The 15619-nt window shown below is 39.9% G+C and overlaps 1 protein-coding gene across 2 annotated transcripts in view; it reads right to left on the bottom strand.

Annotated features, from left to right (window-relative positions):
- Positions 1-15619, bottom strand: part of PRKD1 (protein kinase D1) — a 184601-nt gene that overhangs the window by 27193 nt on the left and 141789 nt on the right. Inside the window, exons 6-9 of one of the 2 annotated variants that reach the window (XM_040333901.1) lie at positions 14595-14781; positions 11151-11274; positions 10181-10267; positions 2865-3141 (exon numbers count right to left, since the gene is read on the bottom strand). In XM_040333901.1, coding sequence (XP_040189835.1) covers positions 2865-3141; positions 10181-10267; positions 11151-11274; positions 14595-14781 — 675 coding nt within the window. The remainder of the gene's footprint in view (positions 1-2864; positions 3142-10180; positions 10268-11150; positions 11275-14594; positions 14782-15619) is intronic. The other variant, XM_040333902.1, reaches the window with a different exon arrangement.

Raw genomic sequence — 15619 nt, forward strand, 5'->3', positions numbered from 1 at the left:
TTCCTTCAACCATGACATTTGCCAAGTAACGTATGCTGTAAAACATCCCCACAACATGACGTTCCCACCTCAAAACTTCACTGTTGGTATGGGGGTGTTTTTGGGGTGATGTGCAGTGCCATTTGACCTCCAAACATGTGCATATTATGGCATCCAACAAGTAAAATTTTGGTTTCATCTGACCAGACTACATTCTCTGAGTATTTCATAGGCTTGTCTAAATGTTGTGCAGCAAACTTTAAACAAGCTTCAAAATGCTTTTTCTTCAGCAATGCAGTCTTGTGTTGTGAACGTACATACAGGCCATGGCAGTTGAGTGCATTACTTATTGTTTTGCCTGCTAATTCCAGATATTTTTGAAACTTTCCAAGTGGTCCTTGGCTCTTGGACAACTCTTACGATAATTCTTTTCACTCCTCTGTTAGGAATCTTGCACTAATCACCTGGTTGTGGCCAGTTTATGGTGAAATAATGTTATTTACACTTCGGATTATGGCCCAAACAGTGCTCACTTGAACATTCAGAAGTTTAGAAATCCTTTTGTAACCATTGCCATTAGTATGTTTTGCAACAATAAGTTTGCAAAGGTCTTGAGCGAGCCCTTTGCGTTTACCAATCAAAAGAGGTTTCTTGTATGACACCTTGGTAATAAGACACCTCTTTATAGGCCGTCACTTGAGGCTAAACTAGCCGATATTAATTTGCACTGACAAGAGGCAGGATTGCTTTGCAACTACCAATAGGTTTCAGATGGTAAAGAATAAAGAAATGTATTTGGACAGCCGCATTCTGAAAAATCTTTGTTGCCTTTAATAGTAAAACAGGATAAAAATAACTACAAGCCACAGCAAAAATAGCTATGATTAAGTATTAATATTAGTGTGAAACTCGTCAGATGTGTGTCCTATTTTTGCTGTGGCTTGTAGTTCTTTTTATCTTGTTTTACTATCAAAGGCAACAAAGATTTTTTGTAGTGCGGCTGTCCAAATACATTTCTTTATTCTTTGCTATATGCATTGCCAGCACCCGTGGCTTCTGAGAGGAGGTAATCACCAAGCAGATCCACCTGGAGCAGTAACTCCCCTTCCCTATCGGTTTCAGATGGTGTCTTGAACTACCATGTCTTTTTGCACCTCCCTTTCTTCATGTGTTTAATACTTTTTCCCCTGCGTCATTCCATTCCTGTGTCATTCCGTTTTGTTACACAGAACTTAATTTCTGAACTTATTTGTTTTGTTTTCTTTTTATGTATGACTTGCATGGGTTGTTACCAACATGTGGTATCAATAGCACCTTTAGAAATATAATAACCTAAAAAAATGGTGATGTGTTCAATTTCTATTTTTACCGGCAGTACTTAGAGATGTGAAGTTCCTTTGTGAACCCAATTCATATATAATCCTGATATAACAATGAAGTGTACACATAGTTGCAATCCTTCACATATTATGTACATAATTCATTGGAATTGCTATACTGTTTCCAGATGGACTTAGAGTCGGTTCACACTGGGGAGACACGACTTCCAGCGCGACTTTCAGAGGCAACTCCAACACGACTTGAGCATGAACCACAGGGCGATCTGGGGCGATATACAACACGACTTGAAGTCGTCTCCAGGACAGGAGACTTTCCAGTGGCCAATCAAACAACAATCAGCTCTAGTCGCTTCAGTTAAGACCGTGATCAGACTTGGATCAGACTTCCATTGAAATCAATGGGTACAAATCGCCTACAAGTCGGATTGAAGTAGTACAGGAACCTCTTCTGAAGTCGGAGCGACTCGAGTCGTGTGTATTAACACCGCTCCCATTCACTTGCATTGTTTTTCTCTACAGCGCGACTTGGGACGACTTGAGGCGACCTCAAGTCGGATCCCAAGTCGCCCCAGTGTGAACCGACTCTTAAAGAGGAACTGCAGTCTGCTCACATAATTTGTAACAGAAAAATCTTTGCCATTTTGAAGCTTTCCTTCAACCACTTTGCATATTTTATATATACTGGACTTGCCAAATGTGCTGCAGAAGTTTTCCTCAACTTAGTTTGGCTGCAACCAATTTAACTGTGGGCAGTTGAAGCTGCTGCCTGTTCACTTCCTGGATTTACAGACACAGAGGAACACCTCCAGCTCTCATTGGCCCTCTTATGACTCATCCCCCGTCCCTTGCTGGCAAACCACCACGAGAATGAGAGGGGTCTGTGCATCATGTCATAAGCCTAGGCTGCCTTGATTGAATAGAATCCCAAAACTCAAAAAATCCCCATTATAGAATTTCTACCTGTGTGTACTAGAACAGAAAGTCTCTCCCTACACAGCTTACCCATTTAATTTCACTGTTCAGAATCAGCACTGACAAATATTATAAGTGGCAGCAGTCCACCTAGGAAACTAGGGAAGGTAAAAAAACCTCTGTTACAGTATGGGCTTTTGTTGGTCTAAACAAAACATTCTATTGAGTCTAAGGACAGAACTGATTAGATATTTAAAAGAAGATATAACATTTCTCTTCGCTTCTGAGCTGAAAATCTAAATAAAGTCATCTCAAAACCTAAAGCCAAATAATTGGCTGTGTATACCTGTCTTGGTTTAAAGTATATAGAAAGACAAAACTTCTTCATTTTGAGTGGGGAAAGGTGAACACCCATTTTTTTCCCCCCATCTGTGTGCCATTGGTGAGACTTCCTGTTCAGTCCTGCAGACAGGATGGGAAGAGAAGTATCCTATTGGGGAGATTTTCCTTCCCTTCTTGTTCTGGGGACACGTAGGGAAAGCTAAAAGAAAGCTCCACAAAGTGAGGAACCCATATTTTACACACAATAATTAATGCTTTGGTAAAGATTTAGACAGTAAAAGAGGGACATACGGTGTTGGCTACTTGCTCCATTTGCTCCCTTAGGATTGACTGGCATCAGTGCATGCTGTATGGCGATTTCCCACATTCGTGCCACTTCCATTCCCACACCGCTGTTCACCACGCTATTATTTCCTGTCTCAGGCACGGTCAGTGGAGGAATACTTTCCCCCACATAATATACAATATTAGCAGTCGTAATTTCAAAGCAATGAGGATTTGCACCGGGAGGAAGCAAAGAAAGGTTTTTAGCAGGTTCCAGGCAGAGTATCTCAGAAAGGGGGATTTCCTGTAGAACAAGAAGATAAAGTGAATTATTTTAGGCAATTGTAAAAACAAAAACAAAAAAACACTGAAGTCAATTAAATGTTTTGAAACAAAAAAATACTACTGATCCAGCAAGACCATTTTTCTATAAGATAATAGATGTATATGTAAATTGCGTTCTGTGTGAGAATATAAACATGTCTGCCCTTCCAGAGAAAACTGCTACTAGTTTACTGGTAGGTCTATGTCAGATTATTGCGCATGGATGCCTAAGCAGGCCCAGGGGGTGCAAATACAGTGGATATAAAAAGTCTACTCACTCCTATTAAAATGTCAGGTTTCTGTGGTGTAAAAAAATGAGACAAAGATAAATCATTTCAAAACTTTTTCCACCTTTAATGTGACCTATAAACTGTACAACTCAGTTAAACAAACTGAAATCTTTAAGGTGGAGGGAAGAAAAATGTAAAAACTAAAATATGGTTGCATAAGTGTGCACACCATTAAACTAATATTTTGCAGAAGCACCTTTTGGTTTTATCATTTTAAGTCTATCAGCATGGCACATCTTGACTTGGCAATATTTGGCCACTCATCTTTGCAAAAACACTCCAAATCTTTCAGATTGCGAGGGCATCTCCTGTACACAGCCCTCTTCAGACCACCCCACAGATTTTCAATGAGATTCAGGTCTAAGCTCTGGCTGGGCCATTCCAAAACTTTAAACTTCTTCTGGTGAAGCCATTCCTTTGTTGATTTGAATGTAGGCTTTGGGTCTTTGTCATGCTGAAAGATGAAGTTCCTCTTCATGTTCAGCTTTCTAGGTTTTGTGCCAATATTGACTGGTATTTTAAACTGTTCATAATTCCCTCTACGTTGAATAAGACCAAAGTTCCAGCTGAACAAAAACAGCCCCAAAAGCATGATGCTGCCACCACCATGCTTCACTGTGGGTATGGTGATCTGCAGTGTTTTTGTGCCAAACATATCTTTTGGAATTATGGCCAAAAAGTTAAAACTTGGTTTCATCAGACCATAACACATTTTCCCACATGCTTTTGGGAGACTTCAGATGTGTTTTCGCAGCTGGACGCATTGAGATCTATTTTTTCTATCTGCACAAAACCGCGGGCAACAAAACCACAGGTAACCATAGTGTGTGAATGATGTCATAGGAAAGCATTGTGTGCTTCTAGCTGCAATAAAATCCGCAGCTAAAAGCACCATTCTATCCGTCCGTGTGAAAGAGGCCTTATAGACCGTTTTCACTATTAAATGTGGATGTGAAAAATTCTTTCAAAAAAATTACAGCTGCATGTCTGTCTGACCTTTTTCCAAATCTTATAGCGTCACCCCAATCAAGGCTTGTTAAGGGGAGGTCTGCCTTTTCTAATATTTGCAGTTATATGCGTCTTAAAATACGCTAAAATTCATCCAACCCAGCAGAGAAGTTATCGCTTTAGATGCTGAAAAAGCAAATAGCATGAAGCAGGATAACATTGCCTTTAACTGGTTGTTTCAAGTTATGGTGAATATGGGCTTTTCTGAAATTCTGCATTTTATCCAGAAACGTTATTATTCCCCCTAAGCTAGGATGACAATATGATTTATCAGAACTGATTCCAATGATGAAGGGCATCTGCTTTTGCCACTTTTATTTAAGATAGCTTATCGGGACATCTCATGTTTGAAGGGAATAAAAACAGGAAAATAGGGAATAAAACTATTATTTGCAGATGATGTATTCATATTTTCATTCCAGACGTAATGGGATTTTCCAGTGATTTTAGGAAATATTTGGATAATATAATAGATTTACAAACTTTCGATTAAATTTGATATATCCACACATCATAAAAAAAAAGGGTACAAATTACTCTGTTGAAGTGAAAAAATATTGTAGATTAGGTATTTGGGCATAAAGATTGTCAAGACGCCATCTTCATTGTATGTTCCTTATTATTTATCATTGATAAATAAAATATAGGAAAAGAATTGAACCTTCCAATTTTTTTTGGGGAATGCCCATCTTTATTAAAATTGTGAGTTTAACCCCTAAACCTTACCAATTCTTCTTAAACAGAACGATAGGAGTTTATTAACAAAGGCTATGACTAGGTTTTTATGGCATGTGAAGAGACGAGTATCTATATCCACTCTTTATTTGCTGAAGAATAAACTCGGTCTTGGTCTTTCAAATATCAGACATGCCTTGGATCGGCTAACATCGTCATCAAGGTATTCTAATTTAGATTGATAACAAGCTCTCTCCCTAAAATCTTTCTGCTTTAATACATACTAAGACATGAAATTTGCCTTCAAGTTTGAAAACAAACCTGCTTTGAGACAGAATAATAGCTTGAAGAAAGCTGAGGAAAAAACAAGGCCTATCCCTACCAAAATATCTGCCAATCCAGGATAATCCATCATTCACACAAAGTAGAGATTTTGTAGCTTTTCAAACTTGGAGGCAGAATGGACTGATCACAGCACGTCAACTGTACTACAGTAATTGCCATTCATTGCAATCATTTGAAAAGACTTCTAGAGAATTTAATATTCAGAGGCAACACTAGCTCTATTGCTTACAAATTTTTAGTTACTTGGAGTCTTGCTGATGTGATAGAAATTATGCTTTTAGATCTGCTTTTTTAGACGAGTTGGTAAGAAGTGGTAGTTATTCTATATCCAATATATAATGTCCTCTGAACGATACTCTCTAATTCAGTGAGAAAATACTAGCTTAAAAAACTGGTTCGTCGATTGTCTGCATGAAAGCTTAGTGGAAAAACTGTTGGAGGGATATACAGTTCGGTCCATATATATTTGGACACAGGAACAAATTTCACACTTTTGGCTCTGTATGCCACCAGAATTTGAAGAGCAGACTTTCAGCTTTAATTCAAGGGGTTGAACATAAATATCAAGTACACAGTCCCCCCATTTTCAGGGGCTCAAATGTAATTGGACAAACAAAATGTTAATTTTTAATATTTTTTTGAGAATCCTTTAGTGGCAATGACTGCCTCAAGTCTGGAACCCATGGATATTACCATAGACTGTTTCCTCCTTTCTGATGCTTTGCCAGGCTCTAACTGTAGCCGTCTAAAGTTGTTCTTTCTTTGTGGGTCTTTCTGCCTTTAGTTTTGCCTTCCGCAAGTGAAATACATGCTCAATTGGGTTGAGATCAGGTGACTGACTACGCTATTGCAGAATATTCCACTTATTTTCCTTCAAAAGCTCCTGGGTTACTTTCACAGTGCGTTTAGGATAATTTTACATCTGTACTGTGAAGCGCCATTCAATAAACGTTGCTGAATCTGGGCTGCCCAGTGCTGGCAGCACTCATAAAGCCCCAGACCATGACACTCCGACCACCAAGCTTGACTGTAGGCAAGACACACTTCTCTTTGTAGGCCTCACCTGGTTGCCGCCACACACGCTTGACACCAACTGAACAAAATACGTTTATCTTGGTCTAATCAGACTACAGGACATGGTTCCAGTAATTCATGTCCTTAGTCCGCTTGTCTTCAGCAAATTGTTTACGGGTTTCTTGTGCATCATCTTTAGAAGAGGCTTCCTTTTGGGATGACAACCATGCAGATTACATATGATGCAGTGCGCGGTGTATGGTCTGAGCATCAACCTCTGAAGAAATGCTGGCAGCACTCATACGTCTATTTCCCAAAGACCACCTCTGGATATGATACTGAGCACCTGCACTCAACTGCTTTGATCGACCATGGCGAGGCCTGTTCCGAGTGAAACCTGTCCTTTTAAACCGCTGTATGGTCTTGGTCACTGTGCTGCAGCTAATTTTCAGGGTCTAGGCAACCTTCTTATAGTCTAGGCCATCTTTATGTAGAGCAACAGTTCTGTTTTTTAGATCCTCAGAGAGTTCTTTGCCATGAGGTGCCATGTTAAACTTTCAGTGTCCAGTATGAGAGAGAGAGCGATAACATCAAATTTAACATACCTCCTTCCCATTCACACCTGAGACCTTGTTACACTAAGGAGTCACATGACACCGGTGAAGGGAAATTACTAATTGGGCCAAATTTGGATATTTTCACTTAGGGGTGTACTCACTTTTGTTGCCAGCTGTTTAGGCATTAATGGCTGAGTGTTGAGTTATTTTGAGAGGACAGCAAATTTACACTGTTATACAAGTGTCATTTCTTCAGTGTTGTCACATGAAAAGATATAATAACATATTTACAAAAATATGAGGGGTGTACTCACTTGTGAGATACTGTATATGGTGATCATGCCAGTCTCCCCTGCTTTCCCATTTCAAACTGACCACGCTAGGCATGAGAGCACATCTATGCCAGCATGGACTGTTTCCTGGCTATACTTTGAGAACAGCCTGCATGTCCTTCAATGCTCAGACATATGCTGACACAGGGTGCCAAACTGAGCAGTGGGAAAGTACAGGGGAAGGCATGGGTTGCTTTAGAGTGGTAAATTTAATTGCACCCGTTTGTTCTCAGTGGGGAAAAATACACATTTACTTTCTGGTGCTTACACATGAGATCGGCATTGAAACTAAATTTTGTCTAAATCTAATTCGGTCTACTAAAGCAAGCAGAAAATAGTAAAATATAAATGAACCTACACATAGTTTGGAGGTTTTGTTTAAGTTCCTTTAACTCCAGTATGTGATGACATGAAAAGTAACTTTCAAGAGATGGCTGCCTGTCAGTGCTAAAGATACAGGTGCATCTCATAAAATTAGAATATCATCAAAAAGTGAATTTATTTCAGTAATTCAATTCCAAAAACTCATTTTATATAAATGCGTTACACACAAAGATACATTTCAAGCATTTCTTTATTGATGATTATGGCTTACAGCTAGTGAAAACCCAAGATTCAGTATCTCAGAAAATTAGATTACATAAAAAATGTATTTTTAATGCAGAAATGCTGGCGTACTGAAAAATACACACTCAATACTTGGTCGGGGCTCCTTTTGCATTAATTACTGCAACAATGTGGTGTGGCACGGAGGTGATCAGCCTATGACACTGCTGAGGTGTTATAGCAGCCCAGGTTGCTTTGATATCGGCCTTCAGCTCATCTGCATTGTTGAGTCTGGCGTCTCTTCTTCCTCTTGACAATACCCTGCATATTCTCTATGGGTATTGGGTCAGGCGATCAAGCACAGCAATACCATGATCATTAACCAGGTATTGGTACTTTTGGCAGCGTTGGTAGGTGCCAAGTTCTGCTGCAAAACAAATAAACATCTCCATAAAGCTGGTCAGCAGAGGGAAGCATGAAGTGCTCTAGAATTTCCAGGTAGAGGGCTGCAATGAATTTGGACTTGATAAAACACAGTGGACCAATAACAGCAGATGACATGGCTCCCAAAATCATCACTGACCATGGAAACTTCACACTGGAACTTATGAAACTTGGATTCTGTGCCTCTCCACTCTTCCTCCAGGCTCTGGGATCTCCAAATTAAATGCAAAATATTTTCCACAGTCTGTAAGGATTTGGTGAGCCATGTCATCTGCTGGTGTTGGTCCACTGTTTTCTCAAGTCCAACGTTAGCGCAGCCTTCCACCAGGAAATTCTAGAACACTTCATGCTTCCCTCTGATGACCAACTTTATGGAGATGCTGATTTTATTTTCCAGCACGACTTGGCACCTGCCCACACTGCCAAAAGTACCTATATCTGGTTTAATGATCACGAAATCACTGTGCTCGATTGGCCAGCAAACTTGACTGACCGAAAAAAAAAAACAGAAAATCTGTGGGGTTTTGTCAAGAGGAAGATGAGAGACACCAGACCCAACAATGCAGATGAGCTGAAGGCCACTATCAAAGCAACCTGGGCTTCCATAACACCTCAGCAGTGCCACAGGCTGATCGCCTCCATGCCACGCCACATTGATGCAGTAATTCATGCAAAAGGAGCCCCGACAAAGTATTGATTGCATACTTTACTGTTCATGGACATACTTTTCAGTAAGCCAACATTTCTGTATTAAAAATCTTTGGTCTTATGTAAAATTTTCTTTTTCTGAGAAACTGAATTCTGGGTTTTCACTAGCTGTAAGCCATAATCCTCAAAATGCATGAAATGCATCTCTGTGTATAACGCATCTATATAAAATATATGTGTTTCACTTTTTAAATTGAATTACTGAAATTAACTTTTTGATAATATTCTAATTTTATGAGATGCGTTTGTAAATCCTAAAAGGTAAGGCAGTCTTAAGCAGATTTCACCAGGCAATTTAAGGGCCACATACATATACAATAAGGATATAAGTGTATGTACACCCATCCAAATAATTAAATCAGGTGTTTTAGTGAAAGGTACCACTCATGCTAAAAATATTTTAGACAATCACCTATGATTTTTCATTTTAGTTAATTTTGCACCATTATGACATGCCAGGTCTTCTCCTCCTTTAGCTCTTCTGGCTAAATTGGTGAACGCACATTGTCTTACGGAAATCTACTCCAAGTTCTTCTTGTGAAAAGCCCTCTCAGAAGAGCGAAGGGATTTAAAAAAAAAAAAAAAAAAAAGCCCATTATTGTCCAAGGTTTTGGAATGTAGAGCAAGTTCATATAGGTGTGATGGGCAGGTGTCAAACATTTTAGCCATGTAGTAAAACACTGCAACCTTGATTAATTAACTAAGCACCAATGTCCAATGATCCGAAATTAGAAAGGCCGGAATCGTGATGAGTGCATTTACATTATACAGGGCCACAGACCTCTGCACTTACCTTTGGGGAGAAAAAAAAAATCATAGGAAAAAGTCTGAGGCCAGGTTGTAGGTTTCATTAAATATCCTATTATTTCCCTGTGTGGTTTCAGGTGCACCTTCTACTCATGCAGACACACACGCCTGCAGAGCACTGCATGCTCACCTATGCACCTGTCATTGAAACATAGTGCTGATGGCAGTTGGACTGTTCTCGAACATCCAAATACTGCTCATTTTGTATGATAGGAAGTCATTTATAACTGCTTGACAACAGAAATCAACCCCCCCCCCCCCCCCCCGTATGTTGGTGCGAACTTCTCCATTACCTTGTAGTATTTGCTTCCAGTATCGTTCTGAAATAGGGTTATACACTTGCTGTCCAGTCTCCAGTAATGCCTTTTTCTCTGCCATAACAGAGGGACAAAAAATAAAGAAGAAATGTTCAAAATTAACAGATTTGTTACATCAGTTTGAGCATTTACCCATGGTTCAAACTGAATACGACTTTGAAATTGTGCAACTTCACTTAAACCCGCACAATTTCAAAAGCGGTGTGTCAATGAGACTTCAGGTGCAACCTGGCCTGACATCTGCTGTGTGAATTCATGCACAGATGTCTATACAAGACGCACCTGAAGTCACCAAAAGTGCAGGAACTACTTTTTCAAATCGGCGCAGCAACGCAAAGTCGGCATTACACCGATATATAAAAAGTTCCATTGCTGACAATAGGTGTGAACATGGGCTTAAAGCCCAACCATGGTTCAAACATTTTCTTTTAGACAGGCTGAACTAGGATTAAAACCTCAGGTTTGCAATGTCATCTCTGTGTTCCCTACTAGGGAGATCTCCCGTAACTTTCTTTCAAGGCAAGTCATGTGGAGGAATCAAACAGGGAGGCAGACAAAAACAATTTTATTAGATTGCATGGTCTGAAATTCTGACTAGGGGTGAGTTCTGGCATGTTTGAACAAGACTGTGAACTTGCTGGAGCTACCCAACCAGGAATCGGTCATAGTGGACAATCCTATCATAGGAAGCAGAGGCATTCCCATTCTCTGCAGATGCAAGGGGCATGAATACGCACAACTGCGGGGTGGGGAAAGCCTCCACTACCTATAATAGTTGGTCTAATTTGTTAGCTCCTGGCGAGATAGCTCAGGCTGAGTTGGACTTGGGGGGGACACAGACAAAAATAACCTGACCAAAATATTAACTCCAACAACCCCACAAACCCACTCCAAAACTAAAATGGCTGGAGTTACCTTTTCAATAACAAAATACATCAATTCTCACCATAGTATCTTTACTGGTGTAATGCACCATCCAGCTTTCCTTCATAACACTGCTGCTTTTCCGCTTTGTGTGTTTGACAGACTGAACCACTCTCATCAAAGGAATGTTATTACTGGCTGAGGGGCTACATGAAAAGCAAATACCAAAATCAACATATATTGCATGGTTTATCTTTGTGGGCACAACAGTAGTACTCTCATTGCTGAGCAACGTTTATTCCACTCTCCACATCATTAGTGTGATGACTATGGACATAATGGTATTTGATTGGACTGCTTTAAAACCATCTAAATCTAAACCCGCTTGCAACCCCATTCTAAACCCTATACTAAACTACCCCGTAGAGGAAAAAATTCTATATACGTGCCTATTCTCTGGGCACCCGGGTCCAGTCACATGATCTCACCAGTGGCTGACTTCAGTGAACAGGAGAGATTGTCGAAAACGGTTGCAATGCCTTTGAGGGGAAGTCACCCATCAGCTTACTATGGAGCATCCATTGTCAGCTTTCCCTCCTCTACCCCAAGGGCCAGTTCACACCACTCACAGTCCAGTGTGGTTTTTTTCTGTGTCAAAAACACATGCAAAGCAGGTTATATGGTTTTCAAAGGCATAGTTCACACCAGTGCTTGCAGTTCCAGTGCATTCCAGTTAAAAAAAAAGTAAAACATGCTGCGTTTTTCCTGCACTGGAATGCTGAAAAAAGCATCAAAACCACACTGGAACGCAGCAAAAACACACTGGTGCACATGTCCTTACTTCATGTTAAGAAAAATGAGGGGGAACATTTGCACTGAACTGCATCAAAAACACACTGGAACGCATCAAAAACGTGTCAAACATACGTCCAGAAAAGCATTTTGAACGCATCTGGACTGCGTTTCTATGGTTTGAACTGGCCCTGAAGCCAAAAGTATAAACATCTTTCTTCTACAGGGTAGTTAGTATATGATTTAGAATGGGGGTTAGAGCAGGTTTAGATTACATTTGACCAGACTTCTACTTTAAACTTCCTACATAAAAAAGTAGAAGTACCGACCACAGCAAACAATTAAACATTATTTTAGGAACCCAACGCAGGAAATTAACACCAAGAAACAGACTGATTGCCATCGGTAAACCTACACATTTTCACTTCCTTCAGCAATTGTAAAGCACCGATAAGAAACGTATTGCCTTCATAGTTTAAGGATATGTACAGTCAGGTCCATAAATATTGGGACATCAACACAATTCTAATCTTTTTGGCTCTATACACCATGACAATGGATTTGAAATGAAATAAACAAGATGTGCTTTAACTGCAGACTTTCAGCTTTAATTTGAGGGTATTTACATCCAAATCAGGTGAACGGTGTAGGAATTACAACAGTTTGTATATGTGCCTCACACTTTTTAAGGGAAAACAAGGACGACAATTTTGTTTGGGAGCCACGTCGCACGACCTCGCAATTGTCAGTTAAAGCGACGCAGTGCCGAATCGCAAAAAGTGGTCTTTGACCACCAATATGGTCCGGGGGTTAAGTGGTTAAAGCAAATCTTGTTTGTTTCATTTCAAATCCATTGTGGTGGTGTATAGAGCCAAAAAGATTAGAATTGTGTAGATGTCCCAATATTTATGGACCTGACTATATGTACAGTCAAACTCCAGGTTTGGATGTTGTCAAATGGTCACAAACCCCATTAGACAGGAAATGCCAGGCTATGGTGCACTTTTAATTTCTGTCTTTTAACCAATTAAACCATAGTCCAACTAGCTAAAAATAAATTTCCTTCCACTGCACATTAGACTGCTGTACCAGCTTGGACAGCTTCAGGAAATCTGCATTGAGACGGGCCAATATTTTATTCTCAGGACCACATTACATTGCAGAAGCATTAGTATACATTTCTTTGTTAAACTGTTAACCTTTTCTTGAGCCAATATAGCCTACAACCACCTACTGATTTATTCTGTCCCAGATATAGCACCCAATTGTGTCTGATTCAATGCTGCCTGGACTTTAAGTCCTTTTTTAGCAAGAAAATTTCTCAATCTTTAAACTGTATGCACTGTCTAAACTAGTATGGTTGTTATGACTATCACTAGTGGTTCAGATGAGCCATGTATTACCAGAATAAATAAAAATCATCTTTCCTTAGCTCATTTTCACAAGTCATGAACTTGGAGGAACTCTAGAACAGAACTCATTTAACCACTTAAGACCCGGACCTTTAGGCAGCTATATTTTTTGCGCTATAAACAAAAACAGAGCGACAATTTTGAAAAAAATTCAATATTTTTTACTTTTTGCTATAATAAAAATCCCCCAAAAAAATATATATATATATAACAAAAAATCCTCAGTTTAGGCCAATACGTATTCTTCTACCTATTTTTGGTAAAAAAAAAAAAAAAAACACGCAATAAGTGTTTATCGGTTGGTTTGCGCAAAAATTATAGTGTTTACAAAATAGGGGATAGTTTTATTGCATTTTTATAAAAAAAAATGTTTTTTACTACTAATGGCGGCGATCAGCAATTTTTTTCGTGACTGCGACATTATGGCGGACACTTCGGACAATTTCGACACATTTTTGGGACCATTGTCATTTTCACAGCAAAAAATGCATTTAAAATGCATTGTTTACTGTGAAAATTGCAATTGCAGTTTGGGAGTTAACCACAAGGGGGCGCTGAAGGGGTTATGTATGACCTCATCTGTGTTTTTAACTGTTTGGGGGTGTGGCTGTAGGTGTGACGTCATTGATTGTGGTTCCCTATATAAGGGAACACATGATCGATGACGGCGCCACAGTGAAGAATGGGGAAGCTGTGTTTACACACAGCTCTCCCCGTTCTTCAGCTCCGGGAACTGATCGCGGGACTCCAGCGGCGATCGGGTCCGCGGTCACGGAGCTTCGGACCGGGTCGCGGGAGCGACCCACGGCTGGGCACTTAAAGAGGACGTACCTGTATGTGCTTGTGCCCAGCCGTGCCATTCTGCCGACGTATATGTGCAGGAGGCGGTCCTTAAGTGGTTAATCTTTACACTTTACTGAGCAAAAGCTAGATATTCCTAAAATTTTTGTTTCAACTATTGGTAGTGTTATAGCTCATAATTAAAACCACCACATGCCACGATTACATAGTTACATAGTTAGTCAGGTTGAAAAAAGACACAAGTCCATCCAGTTCAACCACAAAAAACAAAATAAAAAAACACAGTAAAATCCTATACACCCAACTCCATACCCACAGTTGATCCAGAGGAAGGCAAAAAACCCCAGTGGAGCATGATCCAATTTGCTACAGCAGGGGAAAAAATTCCTTCCTGATCCCCCGAGAGGCAATCGGATTTACCCTGGATCAACTATACCTACAAATCTTAGTACTCAGTTATATTCTGTACATTTAGGAAAGAATCCAGACCTTTCTTAAAGCAATCTACTGAGCTTGCACACCTGATCATACGGTCCGATGTGTCTTGATCTTGGTCGGGGTCCTGCATGTCTCCGTTCTCACTCTGGCATCCACTTCCACTGTCTGGTGTTAGAGGCTCATCAATGTCATCCATCGAACAGACTGGGTCACTCTCAATGTCACTCAACTCCTCCATTAAAACATCATCTGCTCCGGGGCTCAGCAAGTCTTCATATGCAGAAACATTCAAAGTGAAAATAAGTCTTGCTATATTTTACATTTAAAGTGTAACGATAATTTAGGAAGGACATCAATCTATGCCAACATTTCTAGCTCAAAAGAAAAGCTTTATGATAAAAAAAAGTAAAAGATCCGCTTGATAAATAATTTTAGTATGTGCTAAAGTTATATTAAATGCTAATTTTCAGCAGCTCAATGAATCATTTATTGAACATGCAGCTGCTTTATGTTTTAATCCTTGCAAATGCTCCAGTTTAGGTTGTCATGACCAAAGCCCGAAGTTTCTCCTTTTGTCTCCTTTCTCTTGCATTGTCCTATGAAGCCACCCTTGCATGCATTGGACTAGATTTGTGTCTCCCTACATTGTGAGCATCAATAAAAACACACAGCCTTGGCAATACACTCCTCTGCTCATCCCTCCTTCCCGCTCCTGTCCCCAGACTGCACTCCATGTTAACTCTTTCCTGTAAAGATCAGAAGTTTAGGGAAGAAGCACTGAGAAAGCAGGAACTAGCAGCATTAAAAGTTGCAAAGTGCAAGTGCTAGAGTCAGAATTTTAACAACTAGTCTACTGGGGAAAGTTTATTTTATTGTGCCAAAGTGTTAAGCTAATACAAGCTAACAGTGTAAAAGAGAAGTAATCCCCCCCCCCCCCCCAAATTATACTTACATAGGTGGCTTTGCTCTTTGTTTTGCAGTGCCATATGATGATTGTAATATATGGTTTCCTTTCATAATGCAAATCTCACGTCAGCTGAAGCAATGCACTCCCTATGACTCTGAAACCTGGATTTCACCTAACCTACGAAGGAACGTTTGCCTAAGG

The sequence above is a fragment of the Rana temporaria genome, chromosome 13 (genome assembly GCF_905171775.1).
Source record: "Rana temporaria chromosome 13, aRanTem1.1, whole genome shotgun sequence".
Lineage (NCBI taxonomy): Eukaryota > Metazoa > Chordata > Amphibia > Anura > Ranidae > Rana > Rana temporaria.